The sequence below is a fragment of the Lissotriton helveticus genome, chromosome 7, assembly GCF_964261635.1.
Source record: "Lissotriton helveticus chromosome 7, aLisHel1.1, whole genome shotgun sequence".
Lineage (NCBI taxonomy): Eukaryota > Metazoa > Chordata > Amphibia > Caudata > Salamandridae > Lissotriton > Lissotriton helveticus.
Window position 1 is genome coordinate 563,717,359 of NC_136068.1, and position 23,993 is coordinate 563,741,351.

Consider the following 23,993-nt stretch of genomic DNA (forward strand, 5'->3'; position numbering starts at 1 on the left):
AGCCCTAACTGTTTTGGCAACTCCTAAGGAAATAGTCTTGGTAGTAGCCAGACTGTTTGTTAAGATAATATCACAACCCTACCTTCCAGATTGAATGTAGGCTCTCCTGTATACCTGTGTGCACCTAGAGCCTCACATAGATGAAAAGGGTAGATGTTTGCATTGCAAAGCACCAAGACAGCGCACCCTACAGTATCTGTTTTGAAGTGTGTCACTTACGTGTCAGCTAAATAACGTCCGGCCGCTGGGGCTGCCAGACGGACCGCCAGGGCCCAAAGGCGCCTCGGCGGGTTCCAACGGAGGGAAGCGCGACCTCATGGCCATGAGGAAAGCACTAATCTCCCCCAGCGTCGCGTGCAGCCCAGGGACTGATGGGTATGGAGCTGGACGCGGCGCTTGCGGCTTCGGTGGAGCGGCCCGAACCCCCGGCCACGTCGTGCGAGCGTCGGGGGGGGGGGGGGCAGCGCGCGAGTCGGAAGAGCGATGCCGCTTCTTCGACTTCTTTTTGGAGTGCCTCGACATACCTGAGGACTTGGAGCCCAACGAGTGGTGTTGACTCGTCGAGCGGCGATGACTGCTGCCCCGTGACCGGTCCCTCGACCTCCTCCTGGACCAGGACCTCAAGCGGGGGGCGCGGGCAGACTGCCGTAGCTCGAGACGCTTACGGGACTGTTCCCGCCTAGTCTTCGATGTCAAGGCCTGGCAGTCAGGGCACGAATTGTCTTCGTGGTTGGCCCCGAGACAGTAAAGGCACCGACGGTGGGGGTCGGTCACCGACATCAAGCGGTGACAATCGTCGCAGGGTTTGAACCCGGGCATCCCTACCGGCACTGCGAGTCGAGGATCGACTTGAAGTGATCCAAAATAGATCAAAAAGTTAGTCAAAAAATGACTAGGAGTACTGCTCTTCATGGATCTGCGCTTGCATGCGTGGAAAAAAGAGGAAGTGATGTCAGCGCGCGAGGGCGGCGTCTAAGTACTCCGACGTCATCCTGGCGATCATGACGCCGACGACAGACGCGGAGCCGCAGACGACGCCTACTGACGTGCAGGGGTACTGCTACGCAAAACTTTCCGGATCCAGTCTGACGCCTGGGGATATTCTGAGGTAAAGAATCTAACACTAACTACTGTTTCTTACAGATATATCGTTACCGAAGGTAAGTAACTTGTGCATATGGTGCAATTGTGAGATAATCCAATTGTATATAAAGAGTATAGTTGCAAAAAATTAAGGAATTTACTGGCTTGGAATGGAGTATGACTACTCTAGTGTAGTTCTCAGTGACACAGGAATAATTTAAATATCTGCGGTGTTCACTGAATGGGATGCTCTGTACCCACCTGCTTCTGCAGCCAGATAAACAGTAGCTCAATTTTGTAGATTCTTGTCCTCACTCCTGAAGAAGACCGTATGGTCCAAAGCATGGTCAATATGTGCGATAGAAAAATGCACAGCTATAGTATAAGACAGAGTCCCAAAATTAAAAAATGTATGGTTTCCATTTCAGACATACGTAAAACAGCAATGGAGATTTGTATTGAGGCCAGGTCATATACTCAAGGTGTGTTAAATGAATCTGGACTCTGTGATCCCAGCTCTTCCAAAAGTTCCTCTGTTAGAGTGCAAAACTTAGAGCAATGTGGGTGGGAGTTGAGATCTATAGTATTAACCCAGCCATAGAGTACCTTTCATAGAAAGAATAGGATTTGTGATACAGAATGGTCGTCTGGTGGTTGGGGGAGTTCCTAAAAGAACGGAGGGTTGAAACTTTTACTATTTATTTTATCTGAGATCCGTTGCATTTTTCATTTGTTTGGTTTTGGCTTACTTAGTTTTGGGTAATGAACATGCCTGCTTTGTGCAAATATCGAAGATTTACCCAAGGTGCCATAAAAAGTGACAATTAATGAATACGATCTCATGTAAGCTGTAGAAACATCACAGAAGTGGTGAATTGCTCCCTCAAATTTGGGTTATTTGAATGACTTTCTTCATTTCAGAAATTCAACAAAATATGTTACTATGTGTAATGGAATAAGACTAGGTATTGAAGGCTGGATTCACTACCTTAACATTTGAATGATTTATTTTGAACTTGCACTGATACATAGTATATCAAGCACCAGATCTAAGAAGTAGGCATCATCCTTTCTTCTTTGCAGGTGTTCTCAAGTCTATATTTTGCTTATTGAGTCGGGAGCCTTTCTCATTAGGCGGGATATTAATTAATATTTTCTGCTATATTCTCGTTTTAGGCAACTGGGTCTGTGCCTTTCAGAGGTTGCACGGAGCCAGATCTTCATAGGCATTCTGGGAGACCGGTATGGACATGTACCTCAGGAATACGATCTACCTAATCTTCCACACTTTGAATGGGTAAGAAGATTTTACTTGCAAGCTTAATAATTGATGACGTGTTACCAAGAGATTTACTGGTGATCCAGGGGTGTGGAGGATGTTGTTTTACTGCAAAGGGTGTGCATGGCATAGTTATGGAAGGTGGTCTACATGTTTGCTGGAGGATTTTTTTCATTGAGTGAAGTAATAGGGTTGAGATATTGATCAAGAAAATATGTTTACTAGATCACCTCTTTGTCACTTACCACATATCTGTACACCTCAGTGGTGGTTAGGGAATTTACAGTTGCCCCATTGTCATGTTTGTAGGATGAAATTGTCAAATTAATCTGGATTTTAGTGGTCTTGATATTCAGGAGTTTGGTCAAAGTCTTTTATCTTTGTGTGCGATAAAACTAATAGAGCAGGTTTTTAAAATGTTTGGTCCAGTATTCTGAAAGTTGTTTGGACTGGAGTGCATGCGGTTGCATCTTAGAAGCTTGGGGGGGGGGGGAAGGGGGGGGGGGAGGATTATTTCGCAGCATCCAATAGTTTTGCCCCTGTGAGGAATTTGGTGATATGTCACACTGAGTGACAAAATATTGTCCAATAACAATGTTGAGTGCTGCATATTGACTACTACTGTATTGTCTTAACAAGTATATACAGGTAAGTGCAGAGATTTACTATTCTTAGCTCCACATCTGCATACCTTCAATTTCTGAGACCTGTCCAACTACCATAATGACAGAAAAGTAGAAGATGTCTCGGTTTAAAACCTGTTCAAGCTGCAGACAAAGAAAAATCTACTCTGATGATCAGCACTTACAGTGCATTTATTGTCTGTACTCTTCGAATAAAACGTCCAGGTGCAACATCAGCAAATCTTTTGCATCTTGGACCCTGAAGAACAGGGTAAGGAAATTGGCCTTGTATCTCTTCAAAAAGAAGAGGGTTGCCCCCTCAAAAAGGATTGACCCCTGCTTAGGGGATTATTCAGTGCAAAGTGCTCTTCAAAGCACTTTTTGAAGGCAGAGTAAAAAGTCCTATTCAACTCCAAGAAATGGAGTACACCGGAGAAGTGCCAGATTTCGCCACAGGGAATCGGAAAGCCAAGCCCTCTTAAGAAATGGCATTGGAAAAGCAGATGAACAACCTGTACCCAAAATGATGTGGAAAATGGATCCTTCTTGGGGTCTGCCAGCTCCCCTACTAACCCCAGCCAAACCCATCATCGATGGGTGGCCCACCAATGTCAGTGAAGAAAATGCCATAGTCCACAGCATCACTATCGATGAGACCTACAACGGCCTCATCGTTAGCCTTTCCATCACCAGCGAAGGTCATAGTGTCATTGACAGTACTGCTGACCATCGTTCTATCAATATGCAAAAAGGTCTTTCAGCAGTGACCCAACGAGTCCATCATGGAGGATTTCATCATTGATGACCACCTGAAAGACTCCCACATTGACGACCCCCACATCAGCTACTACCAAGGCAATTTACTTCAGTGTATCTTGTGCCAAGCTCTATTCTGTTGACAATCCTGATGATGGAATAAAATATATTTCCGCCAAGAGAGAACCCTTGATTGCACTAAATGTCTTTGCATATCTACCAGTCCAAATCGTAGATTCAGAGTACAATGTACATTTCTGTGACCAAGAAGAAGCTTTGACGTAGAGTACTTAGCAAGATGTCCAATACATTTCAGAGTATGAAGATCATGATTAGGGGACAGTGTCACAAGAAAGAAGCTTATAATATTTCTACAATGTGCAGAGTTATGAGAGGCACTCTCCACTAAACTCTCCTCCAGACGATCCTCCTGCACCACCACACACTACAGCCAGTTCCTCCATTTCTGAGAGACATGGCTGAAGATGATCTGCAAGACCGTGACCAGGACATCACCTCAGAAGAGGAGGTTAGCAAGGTCCCAGAGCATAAAACCGATGGAGCAGGCGATCGTCAAGTTGAGAAAAAATTGAGGGATAGAACATCTATGCAGCCAGATGGACAATATTTTCTGCTTTCATGCCATATTTGAAACAGTAGCTAAAAGGTTTGCGCTGAGTTTCCAGTGTTTTTCACCCCACACAAGACTGGTTCCTGTATACGTTCAAGGAGAAACCAAGGAAGATGGCAAAGTCAAACCCTCTCTTGGACTTTGTCTTGTGGAAAGGGCTAAACCTCATGACAAATCCTACAACAATTCATATGGCTATACCATGCCTAGAAAAAAAATATACAGTTTCCGCACTAGAATTTCTAACGGACCACCAAAACCGGTCTCACTCATGTCAGCGGCTGTACAAAGATGGTGAAAAATCCTATAGGCAAATAGACAATTAGGGCTGTATAGTTAGCTTTATGGCTCTGACAACAACGAAAACAACAAGTGCATTGGCCATTTTTGGTCAATATAATGTAATCAACAGAGGGAGAAAGAAGCTATGATCCATTTAGCTTCCTGTCAAAGGTAAATAATCAAGGGGAGAATGGATCCCTTGTACCTGTAATACCAAGGTCAGGTGTGGTAACCAACTTAAAAACCCTCATTCACGTACAGGAGCGATAGAGTGGTATATCTTGGTTCTCTTCTCTTAGAACGTGAAAGCATCATCGGGTCTTATTTTAATACTTTGCTTTCCTCTACCTGGAGGTTGACCAACTAGTTTTGACAGTAGTGATCAGGAATAAGGTGAAAAATAGTTAAGTGAATTAAAATTGCTTAGATCTCCTTACCAAACAAACTTTATTCGGTAGGAGAGGTGGCAAGGTTAAAAAATGGGGTGGTGCGTGTATAGAAGTGCTACTGTTCTATAGCACCTTGTAGTCCAATTAAAAGGTAGACCTGTTTCAGCCCCTCAGAATGCCCAAATAGTCGGGGGCTTTCTTCAGGATCTAGGTTGAGTGCTACAGTGCTATATTGTAAGCATCCTATCAGGGTTGGTAATTAACTCACTCTTCTTCTTTGCAACAGGTCAGTAGTACCTATAGCTTAATCATCCCTCGGGGGGGACTGGCGGGCTCAGACACATGATACTGCAGGCTGCCTTTACTTGTGCTCGCTCCCGTTACGGTGGACTACAAGGTGCTGTAGAACAGTAGCACTTCTATACATGCACCACCCTATTTCTTAACCTTGCCACCTCTCCTATCGAATAAAGTTCATTTGGTAAGGAGAGCTGAGCAATTTTAATTCACTTCACTATTTTTCACCTTATTTCTGATCGCTACTTTCAAAACCAGTTGCTCAACCTCCAGGTGGAGTAAAGCATACTATCAAAATAAGACCCAATGATGATGCTTTCACGTTCTAAGAGAAGCGGAGAACCAAGATATACTGTTCCATCGCTCCTGTATGTGAATGAAGGTTTTTAAGTTGGTTACCACACCTGACCCTGGTATTACAGGTACAAGTGATTCATTCTCCCCTTAATTATTCATTTTTGGTCAATACCATTGCCAAATGGGCACAAATACCCCCCTTTGCTGGAGCTGATGTTAAAAGGCTAAAGCCATAACCAAGAAAGGTGCCAACCCCTCAGCAGCCATTATCAAGGCAGCAACGAATATGATAAATGTGGGTTTTGCTGACTTACAGGATTCACAGTACTCTGGAGGCATGTGGTGTAGGTACAGTTGTTCATGCACAGGGGTGCAAGCTAAAATATTAGACACGCCCTTTAATGGGCATACATTATTTAGCAGACACGTAAATTACACACTTCAAAACAGATACTGTAGGGTGCGCTCTCTTGGTGCTTTGCAATGCAAACATCTACCCTTTTCATCTATTTGAGGCTCTAGGTGCCCACAGGTATACAGGAGAGCCTACATTCAATCTGTAAGGTAGGGTTGTGATATTATCTTAACTAACAGTCTGGCTACTACTAAGACTTATTTCCTTAGTAGCGGCCAAAACAGTTAGGGCTACCAAGGATTATCGTGAAAGAAGAGGGGGAGACTTCAAAGTGGGGGTTTGAATTGCACAGAGTCCTCTATTCCTTAAGCTTGAGAGCAGAAAAAATGTCAACTTTCTAAAATTGGCATTTTTAAAGTTGTAATAATAAATCCAATTTTAAAAGATAAAGTGGGTTTATTATTACAAGTCTATAGTTACCAAACATGACAGTTCCACTCCTTCTAAATCAGAACTTCAACATTTTAAATGTAATAAATAATTCTCAATGTTAACCTATGAGGGTAGGGGTCATAGTAGTGAAGAACAATTTTTGTAGATATTTACTACCAGGATATGTAAAACTTAAACGTACATGTCCTACATTTTAGTAATACGGCACCCTTCCCTATTGGCTACCTATGGCCTACCTTCCCTAGATGTGACGTATGTAATTAAAGGGGAGTGTGAGGCTTGGCAAGGGGTTTTAAATGGTAAGTTGAAATAGGAGTAAAACTGTACATACTGGCTCTACAGTAGCTGGCCGAGAGATGTTTAAAGAGCTACTTAAGTGGGTGGCACAATTGATGCTGCAAATCCACTAGTAGCATTTAATTTACCGGCCCTGGGCACATGTAGTGCGCTTTACTAGGGGCTTATAAGTAAATTAAATATGGCAATTGTGGATAAGCCAATGTTAACACATTTGTATGAGAGAGTGTGATGTATTCCTATAGGTCCTGAATCGATCCCCCTATTCCTGACCCTATTCTGGTTAGTAAACTAACAAGTTAACTAGTAATCAGCCCATGAGGCAGAAAATCCCCATGATGCAGATACCGTTATCTGACGCAGTCACACTACGGCACAGGAACGTGTTATCTGATTAGGTCATAACGCTTGCGATCTAATTAGACAAGCGATATTCCTCCAGCCCCTGATAAGGCATAGGGAGTTCTCATAACAAATCAAACCTATGACAACCTGGGCAAAACCCTGCGGCCATTGTTTTGATTTCACCGAGAACTTCAGTAAAAGAATGTGCTAACGAGCAAGTCGTATGACATCCTTATTGACGTATCTATGTCCATCCTTACGTCAATCTCGGCACCTTAAAGGTATAAATATTACCGATATTGCCCTATGCAAACACACGCGTGGTGACGAGACGGAGCAGCCATACTTGCCGAAGCGAAGAGCAGAGCAGACCCCGCTGGCGCAGCCCCGCCTTCCTGACGCGCTGAGACGCGCTGCTTTCTCCTGCCGAGAATTCCAGCCCCGGCGTTTCTGGGCAGCCCTCGCAGGCAGCCTGGAATATCGAGACCAGAGAGAGAGATACCATCCCTCATTCATCCTAACTTCCAGGTACAGAACTGAATAACCCCTCACAGAGAATTCTTTAGTTATTCACTTGGCAAAAACAAACTTAACTTAAACTGTAACTTTCTATTCCCGCCCACGTATTAGGCTTAGGTCAGGCACACGGGGTAGGCGTATTTAGAAACACCAGTTGAGTACGTTTAGTCAAATGTATATGTGTATGTAATATATGTTATTCATTTTAAAACATCTTATGGCTTAGAAACCATATCAATGTTTTTACAATATTATTTTATACTTCTGCTTTTAATGTATGCACTTTACTTAGCTATAAGTATTGCAATAATATCGATCCATTTCTCTTGTATGAGAAAAGAGACTGATCAATAAATAACACCTTTTTATTGAACACGCCCGTCTCTTCCTTTTCTCTACATTCTGATGAGACTAAGAATGCACGTAATGACTGAGTAAAAAAAATTGCCTTTTGTTCACACGACTCTCGAGATATACGCTTGATTAGGGGAGAGCAAAGTTGTCATGTTCTATGGTTGTCAGAAACTAAATCCCTTCTTGTCTAATCAGGGGAGTTAATTCTTTCCTGAACATTCGAGAAAGTTTCTAGTGAACTCTGAGCTAAGCTGGCAAACCCAAAACTTTAAGTCTAGTATCGACAGTAGTAGACCTAGTTAACGTCTGGTCTAGGCCTTTACTATTGTAGGTATTATTCCAATGCGCAGAGCCTATTGGGATGATAGGAACTACACTACATGGCGCCCAACGCGTTTGGAAAGGGCGATAAAACTAACGTAAGACATTTAGAGTAACTCAGTCGTGCTTTCTCACTCAGACCCCTTTTCCCATAATACTCCAAAGACGTCTGGAGTGGGTGAAAGGTTATATCCGCCAGACCTCGCAGGAGGGAACTCCTATGTATGGTTCTTGGTATAAGTCAACGTTGAAGGATACACTGTTCCAAAATATTGTGCATCTAATCTTTGTTTCCACAAGAAACCTGATCTGCAAACAAACAAAATAACCTTTTGGACAGTAAAATGTCAGACAATGAGGATGAAAGAGAGGCAGTTAGATTAGCAACTGAACTCGCAGCAGCTGACGCTACCATGCAGGCAGCAGACGAGGATATAATACTCATCCCGGTCATCAAAAGGAGATCTATAACTTTAAAACTTATAGAAAATGGACTGACACCTAGAGGTGGCACAGTCATATTCGTAATTGAGGCACACGAATATCGGCAGACAGAGGTATACTATTCATGGATACATTTTCCAGCAGCAAATGCTGTAACAAAGTACTTCCACTATTACAAAATAGAGGAACCTCCTGAAACGTACACTCCTTTCGAGGAGGTGGAAGTACCACTCAAATTTCAAGAGCACCTGCTCTTATTTGATGGCGCCCTAAAACATAACAATCACATCACCAGGCTCGGTCCTTTAGGTAGACCAGGAGCAACGTGGCCGGTCCTAGCCGGATACACACCACATCCAGACATCAAAGGGATGTCTGCAGCAGAGCAGTTAACACAGCTAAAACAATTAATAAAAATACATAGACAATTAGTCCAATATGTGATGCGGACTTCAACAATTCAGCCAGCGATTAAACTTCCACAGCTGACCCCTCACCAGGGGAACACAAATAAAATTACACCACAGAACATCCAGTCCTGTCTAGGGAAGGTACCGGCTAAACGGGAACAAATACCATTCTGGTTGGCACAGAAAATCACCCAAATAGAGGCGGTGTTTCCTGACACTACCCCATTAGAAAAACACAGGATTCTGACTATCTGTCTCCCAATGGGAATCGCACCACACATAGAGGACTGTGACACTTGGGGTACAGTCTTTGCTTCCATCTACACAAAAACGCACGGTGTTCCATCCATTTCGGTAATACCAGATGTGCTAAAACAAATTCAAGATGAATATGGTCCAGAACCCGCTTTAACTCTTGGTATGAAATTACTGAAAGACTTCAAGCAGGTCTCGGCTATACTATTAGCCAACATAAAAGGAGAAGCAGCAAACGTGGCGATCCGCCAGATGTTAAAAGAGACAGATATAGCAGACCAACCAGCTGAAATAGCCAGAATCATAGAAAAATCCTATGAGGAACTAGGCAGAGATAGTTTAGGTGGGATACCAGTAAAACCACAACTGATTGAAAGTCCTGAAAAAATATTTTATAACAATAAATCTACATCACCAAAAAAGAACTGGGATGGAAACAAACAATCCAATCCTAAAGAAAAGAAATTCCAGTCCAGAGGAAGGTCTCCTAGGCGAAGAGAAAAATCTCCGAACCAGAGACACAGGTCACCACAAAGTGACCCCTCTGGGAATAGATATAACCTTAGAAATAGGGATAATATAAAAAAGCCTGATAGATATCAAGACATTGATACACGTCCCTCTCAATCTTTTCAGACTTCCTCGCAGAAATCGGAAAGAAGAGGACGATCAGAACAAAGAGAAGAGCACGCCAAGTCCAAAGACAAGGAACCTGCTCAGCTAAAAAAGAAATTACAATTTCCAAAAAAGAAGGTAGCCAGTATCAAGGTAGTTAACAATGCCGAGAATACTGAGGAGACAACTGAAAAACAGGGAATGGGCTCAGACAATGCTAGACAGCGCAGCAGAAGTGAGCATAGCTCGCAAAGTCCTTATGAATCATCTGGAGACAGTGGACACGAATGAATATCTTCAAGTGGAAACTGCGGACACCAGAGTTAGCAAACCTCACAAAATATACGAAATAACATTGCATATAGAGGGAGATAAGACTAGGAAAATAAGGGGACTATTTTGGGATAATCTCTCCAAGGGCTATGATATCCTTCTAGCTGAAAAAGACTGGCCACCAGAGTTTGTAAGGGAGTGCCCTCATGGCGAAGAGGTAATTATGCCTGCCTTCTCAAATCATATTCCAATTCATAAAAAATACACACTTGCCAGGAAATGGGCAGTGGCTCTAGCTCCTGCTTTATATAAAAATCACGTGGGATGGGATGAGGACTCTCCTCCTCACAAAATCCAGTTAAAATCACAACCTACTGCACAAAGACAGTACCCAATTAAGCAAGAAGCTAAAAAACAAGGTAAACGAATAATAATCGTGACCCCAATACCAGCCCTAGAGGCGGTAACAAAGGCAAGCATTCCAAATGCTAAAGCACTCCATCCGAGATGGATACAATGGGCTAATTCTCTTTCTGCAACAGACGTGGCGTACGAATTTGATCCTTACTTAAAAACACAAGAATTTCTCTAATATGAATTTGAATGTCCTCCGCCGACCGAAATTCTGCCTCTAGACCACTACGGCTGTATAATATATACAGACGGATCAGCACAACCCGCAGTGGGGGGTAAGCAAGCTTACAGTGCTGCGTGCGCGATTGTTAAAGGTCGCTGGCACGAAGGAAAATTTAAACCAGCAATCACTAAAACACAATCTTTAGGAGACTGTACAGCTCAGCGAGCTGAACTACTGGCGTTCAAGATGGCGCTTGAAAATACCGATCGAGAATTCCCCACACTCATAGTGTGCGATTCGTATTATTGCGTTCAGTCTTACAATGAATACTTGCAGATCTGGCTTCAAAATGGTTTCAAGGATGCGAAAGGTGGCACAATCAAGCATAAAATGCTCTGGGAACAAGTAGTTCTTTTACAAAAAGAACTACCAAAGACTCACGTGATACATACGCTGAGTCATCAACGTGATGGCGTTCACGTTGCAGGGAATTCATTGGCTGATGAGGCCGCGAAGGCAGCTGTGCAAACGGCTTCCGTAGCTGCCATCACCCGGTCAAAAACAAAAATAGACAGCGAAATATTACAAGCTGTCAGCGCTTCAGAAAAGGATCCGATAGAAACACTCCCGAAAGGCTTTCCAGTAAAATACTCATACATAACTGATGCAAACAATGTTCCTTTTGCTCGAATCCCTGGAGTGGGGGATAGGGCAATTCCAAACATGGAACATAGGTTAGGACTAATAATAGCGGCACATGAAGGGCTTGCTTCTATTCATGCTGGCGTCTCAGCCATAGTATCATTATTAAAACAGAGATACTGGTGGCCACAAATGAGAAGACAAACAAGGAACTGTGTTCTAGAATGTGAAATATGTCAAAAAATGAAAGTATCAACGGTGAGACGTCCAGCGCAGACGCCCCTTCTAATCTCGGATAAACCATTAGCCTGTGTTTATCTAGATCACTGCGGTCCCTTACAAAGGGACGGTAACTATAAATATATCTTGGTCGCAGTGGATTCATGCACGAGATTCATATGGATGTGGCCCCAGCGAACGGCTGACGCCAGAACTGTTATAAAAGATTTGAGAGTCTTTATCGGCACATACGCAATTGGCATGCTACATTCGGACCATGGTCCTGCTTTTAGCTCTAGAGCTTATAAGGAGGCCATGGTCAGCATGGGCGTGGCATTGCGGTACTCTTGTCCATTTCACCCTGAGGGGAACGGAATTGTTGAAAGAAAAAACCGTGACATAAAGCAATCTATAACGGCAAAGGTATTAGGTTCGGGAGCTGGGTGGGTCAAACATCTAATAAGTGTCCAACGTAGTCTAAATAACTTGCCAAGAAATTCTCTGAAGGGATTCAGTGCGTACGAATTATTATTTGGAACTAGGATGATGATCTCTGACATTGATAGTCAGACTTCAGTGGTGAAAGAAAAAAGCTTTGATATCAAAGACCGTTTGGCTATTTTGCAGGACTTAAACAAAACAAGAAAAGACCTGAGCAACATAAAGTTGAAACAACAGCCAACAACCACTGAAGAACCACCACCTGTCCCAGCAAGACCTGTCTGGATTCCAAAAGTCGGGGATCTAGTCAGGGAAAAGATCGCGGTAAAGAAGGAATTTGGGCCTTCTTACAGAAAAGCAGTTCCTGTCTTGTCTGTCAACTGGACAAGATCAGTTGTAGTACCGCCACTTGCTGGAAAAAAGGAGAACCGAGTTGTATCAATCGACCTGGTAAAACCACAACATGTGGCCGATAACAAACAGTAGGCCAAGTGGACTCCCAATAAGTAGCAGAACACCTAGGTTTGCTACCAGTACAGAGGTCCTAACGAAAAGGCTCATCACATTCGAAACGCCTACAGAAGAACAACAAGGACTATGCAACAATGCAATAGAACTCAGACCTCTGAAAACCCAAATAAAAACATTTAGCAGGGACACACCAATCTATAATGAAGTACCAAGTGAAAATGCAAGAAAAAGAAATCCTGAACCAATTGGAACAATTGACAGAACTGCATCCGGCTACTTCATAAACTTCGATGATTCCTCTGAAGGCTTCAGTGAATCAAAAACACAGCCATCATCAAAAACCTTTAAAGATAAAGCTAAAGAACTTTTGAAACAACTGAAAGAAACATATCTGATTTCTCCATGGATTGAATTTTGGGTGGGTTTTGGTGCATTTATCCTCATACTTTGGCTCATCATGGTACTAACTTTGGGACGCTTCATTGAGGGAAAATATGCTAAAATGGACACAGCAAGTCAGAAAATCAACTTGATCCTCAAACCACACACATCCTCACACGTCGAGAAAAGAGAACTTTCTTCAGCCAACTTCACAGCCAATCCGATACCTGGTGGGGTAGCCTGGGACAACACTGACTATGAAATTTATGGTCCGGTCAAAATCCTGAAATATCCACACCAAATTAAGATCTCATTGAGTGACTTTGCAAAACCAAGCTCATTTGCTGATGATTGGGACTTCGAAAGCATTAATAATATGATGTCTGACTTAGTAATGTCTGCTAAATTTACCAAACATGATTATTTGCAGGGTTCTACAAATTATGATAGTATGTACTGTTATAACCATTATGGTAACCATTTTCTACATAAATCTGCACAGCCTAGAAATGTTTTAAATTATAATCAATGGGAACATTGTGCAACCCCTCCAAAAGGAAGCTCAAGAACCTTCTATGACAAATATTCATACTTTTCAGGTTTTAACACAAGTAACGCTGAAGCATTCTATTTTAAATTGTCTAACAAGACAGGAACCAAGACCATGATAACCAACACAATATTGATTTATTCAGACTCATTTTTTGAAAAATTGAATACCTTTGGTTTTGATTATTGGGACAAAAATGTTGAATTGAAAAGTGTTTGGGGTACAAAAGATTGGCAAGTACAGGGTATAGAAGCTTTGTTTAGAGCCTGCATGATCCCAGAACAAATGATATTTTTAAATGACACTGTTCAACAAACCACCTGTCTTGGCCTAGCCAAAATCAAAGATTTAATTAAACCGTCTATTCCAAAACCAACAATGTTTAGCAACACTTCTACAGATGAAGAGATAGACGTAAACCATATATTAAACCAAAACAGAACACATCCTGATTGGAAACAGTGGTTGATCTGGCCCACAGATACTAATAACTGTCAAGACAGATTCCTGAATAAAACACAGGGGTTCAAAATGACCAGGCCAGACCCTAGATATCCCCAAAGACATCACCCAGGGATAATAACCACCTACAGTGTGGGCAAATTATGCCTTCAATGGCTGCAAACTTCCACACTGGCAGAAATTAAGCAACACCTAACTTTACTTACTGATGGTGCTGACTTGCGTGATTTCATAATGGGACCACGCAAACAGCGTCAAAAACGTTTCATAGCAGCCTCTGTATATGCAGCATACAATGAGGCCTGGAAGGTTACTCAAATTGAAACAGCAGAGAGAATACGGGAAATTGACCGTATTAATTTGGAAAAATCACTTTCTGTAGTGGACAATGGGTTAATGACTCTGTCCTCCAGAATTTTTTCTTTGGACAGCATTGTGTCTTCAGCAATCGACATATTATCGCAGGACTTACTGTTATTACAACACGGTCAGTCACAATTGCGTTCTATTGTACAGCTTGGCTGGACGTTACAAAATCTGCGTTCAGGCTATGTGCCTTGGCGTTTAATCAACACAACGTCACTATTCCAAATCTTTAACCTTACTGATAGACAAATCAGTATGGCGCAAAGGGGTGCTGATTATACAATCCTGAGCATTGAGAAACTTGAGAGATTACCAATGACAATGTCAGAACGACCTGTCAGTGAATGGATAATACATGGGATAATTAATATTCCAATTTCAACCTTCAGGTTTCAATACTGCCAAAAATATATACAGGCTGGCATGTACGAGAAATTGGGAAAGGGGTACCTTAAAACAATATGGAACCTGCCCTATTCACATGCATGTGTCAGTAATAAAGGACAAAGTGTTTCTTAGTGGCAATAATTGTGCGATGTCACTAAGCGGCACACTTCTGTGTAATGGAATTAGTTTGCATGGAGCCTGTGAAGGGAATTCATACAACCTTTCATGTCACCAGCAAGGCGCACCTGCAACAGAAATAGAACCATTCTTTCAAAGACTCTATAATGGGAGTTACATTCTAATTGTAGACCGCAGATGTTGTAGTCTTATGCCCGGGACTCCTTATCTAGTAACTACGACTGCGAAGGTCAAGTGCTGTGGACGCTCGTTGTTCCCCAGCTCTTTTCCAGACAGGGAGGCAAGGGCATGGCCCAATTTGAAAATTACTTCTATTCGAATAGATACTTTAAGCAGAATGAAAACAGTGCTTCTTCAGACGCCTACCAGGCTCTCGTCATCAAAAGAAACATATGATCTACAAGTCGCAAGGACGACTGCAGAGATACATTCATTGTTATCAACTAATTCCCCCATACATTTCGCGGAAATTCTAAATGAAATCTTAAATATTTCTGATACCAATGGGATCTCAAAGGTATTTAAGACAGTATTTTCGATGGCATTAACACCATTCAAAGCCATACTGGGTATTTTTCCAGATTTCGTCCATTCGATTTTTGGCGGACTTCCCCTGATCCTGGGACTAATTGCAGGAATCCTATTCTTAGTCCTTATTTTTCGTTATGGCAACCCATGTCACAGACAAAACTCTTGCGACAAGGGAAGAAACAATCCTAGCCATTGGATACCGGGACCGGATATCAAAAATCCTGGGACTCTCCCGGCTTAGAGACCTAAATATGACTTGGTTTCTATCATTTCGACCAATGTGGCAAAGATGTGTTTTACCTGTATTAAGGTGTCTGCTATGCGGAGAAGAATGCGTGTTAGACACCTGTCTGACGCTACAATCGGATGCGCCAATGGATGCAGAAACATTGTTGAGCCCGATCAAGGTTCATGCTTTGTGCTGCCCTCAAAGGCTACCAATCCTGATGACGGCATTCGTGGAAGCTTCACCACTACGATTGATGGGTAGTGAAGTTCAAGATGAAAGCAGCATCGAACAGGTACGACCTTCTGTCAGCAATGCAAATCAGAATGTCAATGGAGACAATCATGCGCACGAATGCATGATTACACCTATTTCCGAGTTAGTGGAACTTTCCCAGGAAGCTGTTGACAGTTTTTTCGAAAGCCAAAATGATATGATGTTCTCACCAGAGCAGAAATAGAGACTTTTGAACAAGCTCGCACACGGCGTTCCCTGAATTCGGCCTTCAACTTTAAAAATAAAGTCACATGAACAATCTTTCCTCCAGTTCACGGACAGCAATTTTTCAGCAGCCCCAAAATATTTTTTCATATTTTTCGGGACACTATCTTCTGCTTAAAGTAAGAACTATTCTTAAAGAACTAAGGTTTCTAAATTTTAGATAGCTTATAGACATAGCTTATAGACATTAGCTGCCCGCAGGTATGTTCACAAATACTTTATTATGTGATGGAATGGTCTCGAACTTTTTTTCTGTATTAAGAGCCATTTCATGTGTAATTCTCATATACCAAATAGCAATAATGTATACAAATGCGATTACTTTGGCATAATTATACAGCTTGAGTGCATACAATACATATGACTGCAATTTTTTCCGTATATTTGAAAAATTTCAAAATGCATTTATGTATTTTGGGGTGGTAAGGTATACACTATACTCTGTAGTATGTTGTACTATGTTATACTATGCCTAGATTAGTAAATATGACCATAGTTAGCGTGGAGTGGGTGTGATGTATTCCTATAGGTCCTGAATCGATCCCCCTATTCCTGACCCTATTCTGGTTAGTAAACTAACAAGTTAACTAGTAATCAGCCCATGAGGCAGAAAATCCCCATGATGCAGATACCGTTATCTGACGCAGTCACACTACGGCACAGGAACGTGTTATCTGATTAGGTCATAACGCTTGCGATCTAATTAGACAAGCGATATTCCTCCAGCCCCTGATAAGGCATACGGAGTTCTCATAACAAATCAAACCTATGACAACCTGGGCAAAACCCTGCGGCCATTGTTTTGATTTCACCGAGAACTTCAGTAAAAGAATGTGCTAACGAGCAAGTCGTATGACATCCTTATTGACGTATCTATGTCCATCCTTACGTCAATCTCGGCACCTTAAAGGTATAAATATTACCGATATTGCCCTATGCAAACACACGCGTGGTGACGAGACGGAGCAGCCATACTTGCCGAAGCGAAGAGCAGAGCAGACCCCGCTGGCGCAGCCCCGCCTTCCTGACGCGCTGAGACGCGCTGCTTTCTCCTGCCGAGAATTCCAGCCCCGGCGTTTCTGGGCAGCCCTCGCAGGCAGCCTGGAATATCGAGACCAGAGAGAGAGATACCATCCCTCATTCATCCTAACTTCCAGGTACAGAACTGAATAACCCCTCACAGAGAATTCTTTAGTTATTCACTTGGCAAAAACAAACTTAACTTAAACTGTAACTTTCTATTCCCGCCCACGTATTAGGCTTAGGTCAGGTACACGGGGTAGGCATATTTAGAAACACCAGTTGAGTATGTTTAGTCAAATGTATATGTGTATGTAATATATTTTATTCATTTTAAAACATCTTATGGCTTAGAAACCATATCAATGTTTTTACAATATTATTTTATACTTCTGCTTTTAATGTATGCACTTTACTTAGCTATAAGTATTGCAATAATATCGATCCATTTCTCTTGTATGAGAAAAGAGACTGATCAATAAATAACACCTTTTTATTGAACACGCCCGTCTCTTCCTTTTCTCTACATTCTGATGAGACTAAGAATGCACGTACTGACTGAGTAAAATAAATTGCCTTTTGTTCACACGACTCTCGAGATATACTCTTGATTAGGGGAGAGCAAAGTTGTCATGTTCTATGGTTGTCAGAAACTAAATCCCTTCTTGTCTAATCAGGGGAGTTAATTCTTTCCTGAACATTCGAGAAAGTTTCTAGTGAACTCTGAGCTAAGCTGGCAAACCCAAAACTTTAAGTCTAGTATCGACAGTAGTAGACCTAGTTAACGTCTGGTCTAGGCCTTTACTATTGTAGGTATTATTCCAATGCGCAGAGCCTATTGGGATGATAGGAACTACACTACAAGAGCACCTGTACCTTAGCACTGGTAAGCAGTTTTAAGGTGTCCAGAGTCCTAATGCTGACAAAAACGAATTCATCAAAAAGGGGAAGAGGAAGGCAAAGGTTTGGGGTGATCCTGCAGAAAGGGACACCTACAGCAGGATGATATCATTTGCTTCTTAAAGCTCTAATCTACTTTTAACCATTCCTCATTTTTTTGGTGCTTGGTAAAGGCATCATCCAAGCTAGAAAATGTTGTTCCAAGTGAAGTACAAATGAGGTTGACATCTCTGGCATAATTCTACACTTCTTTACACTGAAATATTATTCAATTGTGATGGTGTCCCTGGCCTTCTAATGTCCTTTGTTCGAAGATGAAACTTCAAATTGGAATACTACTGTTAACAGGTACAGGATAATAATGTTTTTTATTAAAATGTGTGCAGTATTTTTAAGGGTTACACAGTGCAGTTGTTTTCCCCTGCAGGACAGAGAACTGTCTCTGTAAGTGTGCAGCATAATGCATACTTCTTATAGAATTTGAGTGCTTCAATGTGTTACTCAGGATTGGGTGTTGTTCATTGCCACATGATTTGTACTCCTTTTAGCTACAGTCATATGCACGAGGGGCGTCTATCACAGAGTTAGAAGCCATGCAGTTCCTGAAGAACATGCCCAGCAGCTCCCATCCTAATGCATTGTTCTACTTCAGAGATCCTGCCTTCATCAGGTAAGTGCCGCTTACTCAGATTACCTACCTTTAACAGCACAAGTATTTCTCATTCACTTTTAGAGCCTGTGCTGTCGACATGTATTATCTATACTTTGATCTCGAAAGCAATAAGTTGGTGTTCTATCTGCTATTGGCCAGTTAGGACAAAATGGAACATGTTCTTGCTAAATCTACATGCAGCGGGAATAACTTGTTCAGTAAAATCACAAGAAGAGTACACATCACTTCATGTTCTAAATGCATTGGTTCCCAAATAAAGCAAAGATTTTTTTTTTACCACCTAATTTTCATACCCAGTAGAATCTGTGTAACTCTATTTGCTTATCTGAGTTGTTTATTTTTATATATTCCATTTAGTGACATTCTTGCAGAGTCCCTATGTCTTGAAAAAAGTCAGCAAAATAAACATTAAAAGGCCAAAATATTTTACTATATTGGTGATGAATAAAGAGAACAAAGTACCATTTGAGCCGGGAAAAACTAGTTCTTGCATGGGCAGGATGGCAGCATGATCAACGGATCTGAAGCCTTGTGCAAAGTGAGTCAAAAAAGGACCCTGGTCCTCAGTATTAAGAGACAGGATATTGTTTCCAGGTGATAGTCCGGGTTAAAGCTTGTAGGTTATAGAGAGAAACCTGTACTAGGCTGTAGGCAAGAATGGAAACAGTAGGGCATAATTAGAGATCGAGGTATGGGTGACTGGGGGAACGGCACTAGGGTATAGGTGGGGGTAAAAAAAACAAGACAAGGGTATTGTTTTTATGTGTGTGCGAAAATTTTTTTTTATTTTGCTAATAACTTTGGCACCGTTTGGCGAATCCTTGCGAAATTTTCAAAACTAGTATAATGCTCACTTCAGCCGCTGTCTTGAAAGTTTAGTGGTGATCCGTCAAGCGGGGGCTGAGAGAAAGAGAGGGTCCCAAAACGTGTTTTCCCCATGCAATTTCCCATAGGGACTTTAGACACAACTAAAACCCGAACCGCTGAATGGAATTGCACCAAATTTGGCAGAAAGGTAGATATTGGTCCTTAGAAGTGCCTTTCTTCTGATTGGTATAAATCCAATCAGTAGTTTAGGAAATATAAGGGAAATCCAAATTGGTATGTTTCTCCGAGGATTAGACAGTCCCGTGTTCAATTCAGATTGGCTGCTAGCACTTCAAACCAGGACGTTTTGGAAGCCATCTTTGGACTTGGCTAAAGTGAATTTTAACGTGTTGGAGAAACAATCTGGATCGGCATTTCTCCAGCATTTGAAGCTTGAAATTATTCTACCTCTGTTATTTTTAGAAATTGTCAAGGTTATTGGAATGAACGTGGATTATGGGGATGACATGGTTTAAGATCTGAATCTTTGAGTGATTTTAGCAGTGTGGCTCTACACTGGTGCATCTCGGCCCGCCAGAATATTTCTGACACAGGGATGTGTGCCATATTGACTCTTCCGTTTTGTCTGCTCCAAGACACACAGCCTGCAAAGGCAGTGTGCATAGTCTTTGGTTGGGGGAACCCAGGGTGACACAGTTTGTGCTGCTGCCCCAGGGGTCCCTCTTCAGTTCCAATTCCCTATGTACCAGGGGTACCATTTATCAGGGGCTTACAAGGTGGCTGGAGTTGTGCCAATTGTGAAACAGGTTTGGGGAAAGAGCACTGGTGCTGGGGACCTGGTTAGCAGGAACCCAGCCCACAGTGAGGCAAAAAGTGGGGGGTTCTGCAACAACAACCCTGTTTCCTACAGTCCTCTCAGGAGGGCACTCCACTGGACCTCGTTCCCTCCAATGCTCTTCTCTTCCTCACAGGGCATACTGGTCTTAGCAAGCAGGCAGTCACTGGTGCTCCAGGGCAGGTGATCTTGGCTTTACTAGGTGATGTCCCCTCACTTAGCAGGGATACTAGCAGGGCTTTGCCCCCCTATTCCTGGTCACAGACAGATGTCTTGCAGAGCTTCCCTTTCTCACACAGCCCGTCTGGCTGCTTTGCAGATGTCAAATTTTAGTGTCTCAGCCTCCCCTTCTTATAGTATTTTCCAGACACCAAATGTGATTTAGGGTCTTAGTCTTTGAAATATTATGTTGGGATTCTGCTTCTTTTGAAATGTACTTGTTTCCTTTTCTTCTTTCCTCTTGAAAGGCTGTCTAACCTAGCAGGAGAGACTCCAAAGTTGATAGATACACAACACAGTTGATGGGAGTGACCGAAGTTCACACCTGGATGTCAGCCTCAGTGATCTGTGCATCAAAAGGTTAATCCTGGGCTCCCGGATCTACTCTTTATGATTCCCTTATCAACCCATCTCCTTCCTGAGTTTTGTCCAGGCCTCTTCCTTTTGATCTATCACTGAATCAGAGAGCACCCTTTTATATGTGTAAAGAGGCAGTCTCTTCCTCCCTTCCTCTAGTGTAGGTCCCACCCAGCACACAGGAATGCAGCAATATACAGATCTATCGGGAGGAATTTCTCTGCTCCTCTGGTTGTCACAAAGCAGGCCGGGGCTTCCCAGAAATGAAACCCAGTATCCTCCATGTAATATACCATTGCTGGCACACTTGCACTCTGTGTACATTCACAGAACACCAGCGCTGTCACCACCATGCATTGTGCAACTACAGAGACACATGCATTCAGCACACATATTCAGTCTGCACGCACGTTTTAGTACTGTACCTTTTCTGTATTGTACCAGGGTTGTGCTATTTGCAAACACACACACTGCCAGCACACCCACTCCCTACATTCACAGCGCAATACTTCATGCTTCATATATTGCATTCACACAAACACCCAGCACATGCTTCCATTGTGCACACACTGCACAGCATACATCCAATGCAGTCACCACTCCTACATTGCGCAGCACTCTACATCTACTTGGTGTTGGCCATGGGTGAGTTAAGCACATAGTAGTTTAACTTTCAAAAAGGTGAATGAGCCTGTAGGCCTCACTCCAGTGACACAGGGTCAAAAGGACCTGTTCAGAATTATTGATCACGACACGGTATGATGCCACCATCACACTTCTCCTACTTAGCTCTTGGTGCAGGTGGTAGCATTCCAAAACTATGAGGGCAACGCTTTGGGCGCCGCTCCCGGGCCAACAATACCGCAATCCGTGAGACAGGACTATGTCATTGCGCACACGCATGATCCGTTTCCTATGACAAAAAAATCAGTATCAGGAATTCAGTCAAAAGTACAGTTGGACCTCCCAAAATCCTTTTTACTTAATTTGTCCTTGCCGCATGGGGTGCTGTCCATCATCACGGCAAAATCACCTTTTAGATGTGTACACAAAGAAATCACTTACTTAGGCATTAAAATTAACCCCCATCCAGCAGACCTATGCAGAGAGAATTTCGCCCCTCTGTTACAGCAACTTAAGTCTGACTCAAAATGGGCTCTGCTTACATCACTTGAATAGACAGCATAAATGCGGCTAAGTTGAACGTCCTGCCCCTGCTTCTCCATCTGTTCCAGTGTCTACCAATTGTAGTTGACAGGGAGTTATTGGTCAAACTAAAGGTAATGTTGACAACATTTGTTTTGTAGGGCCGCAGGGCTAATTTATCTCACCGTTTACTAACCACAACACGACTGGCAGAGGGGTTGGCCCTTCCAGATTTCCTCCTTTACTATAACGCAGCTCAGTTCTGCATTCTGTCTGAATGGTCGCTCATGGCCTCAGATAAACACTGGCTCCATTTGGAAAGACTGGTGACGGGGAGAATCATATGGGACCTTTTGGAAACCGATACAGGACTGACCAAGGAATGTTTCTCTGCATTCCTACAGCTACTACTCTTAAAGTCTGGGATACTGTCACCAAATCTTTGTCATTGGCTATCCTGTCTTCCTACACCCCTCTCCATTTTAATCCTGCCTTCCATCAGATATGTTCGTGCGTGGGGAGCTGCGCTCTTTCGCGTACTGTGTCTCCGCATTTCATCTCCCTCCCACAGACTAATTTTATTGCTTCCAATTGAAGCACTGGGTTCAACATCCTAAAATGCGCATGGGGGCGACTAGGGACCTGCTTCCCATAGAAAAATGTGTAAAGGCAGGCGGTACAACTAAGGGACGCATCTCCTTTTTCTATTCTCTCCTCTTGACAGACGGCCCCTCTCAACACCCGCACCACATAGCTTTCTGGAAGGCCACACTACAGACCCCTATTACAGACAAACAATGGTGTTCCCTATAAAAAGACATTGCCAAATACAATTGGTCTATGCCTCTAAGGAAAGCCCACCCCAAGATCATGTATGACTGGTATCACTACCCTCAGATGCTACAAACCCTTTTCCTGAACACGTCAGACCAGTATTGGCGGGTTTGTGTGCTGTTGAGGGATTTCTGTCACATTTGGTGGGACTGTCCTGCAACCCAACCCTTCAGACAGATTTTAGGTTACCTAATCTGATTCTCCAGGGCACGTCTTACTTGGGCTACGGGGCCCCAACTTGAAGCACCAAACCGTGGGTTTTCACTTCATTATGTGGCTATGTCTGGGGGCCGCCAAAATGGTAGTGGCTGTGGCCAGGAAGAAACCGGATGCCCCCTCCCTGACTCAGTGGTATGCGCGGCTGGGGCAGGAGCTGGCCCTGAAATGGATGGCTGATATTATGACGAATTCCCGTAAAGGGTTTGCTTCTATTTGGAGCCCATTGGTGGGGTACCTCTCGGAGGGTTTGCCTCTTTGTGCTTGTGGCCCTAGACTGCAGCCCTACATTTCTTTCAAACCTAGAGCGACCTGGCCACGTGGCGCACCCCGGCGGGTTGCGGGGCGCTGGCCTGTCGCCAGTGTGGGGCCTTCCCCCCTCCCCCCACCCTCAGCAGGAGTGGGAAGGGTGAGATCCTCTGACCTTCTCCTTGATTGCATATTGTCTACCACTCTCCCACGATCATTGCAGCTATTAAGTACCACAGAAACGTTTGTTTCCCCTTTTATTTTTATTGATTTTGTTGGCTTTTGTCAATATATGCAAGGGTGCTTCGTGTGACATGGGGCGATATGCGACATATGTAACTTTTAAGGGGGGGGGGAAGTAGCGCCCGATTCTAGTAGAAGCTATGCCGAGAACTTGAGGAGAAGAGGTGTTAAATTTCTAGCTATCTAATGCTCTCAGCTTGTGGCAAGACTATGTTGAGCCTTACAAGTTATATAATTGTCTGTTCTTTGCTTTTTGGAAATTGCAATAAAAAAGAATTTGACAAAAAAAAGTTCGATTGGGCA

The 23,993-nt window shown here is 42.9% G+C and overlaps 1 protein-coding gene across 6 annotated transcripts in view; it reads left to right on the forward strand.

The window, feature by feature from the left end:
- TEP1 (telomerase associated protein 1) overlaps window positions 1-23,993 on the forward strand; it is a 1,162,857-nt gene that overhangs the window by 516,044 nt on the left and 622,820 nt on the right. For all 6 annotated transcript variants that reach the window (XM_078652640.1, XM_078652638.1, XM_078652642.1 and 3 more), the window contains 2 exons: window positions 2,260-2,380; window positions 18,639-18,760. In XM_078652640.1, the coding sequence (XP_078508766.1) occupies window positions 2,260-2,380; window positions 18,639-18,760 (243 nt within the window). The remainder of the gene's footprint in view (window positions 1-2,259; window positions 2,381-18,638; window positions 18,761-23,993) is intronic.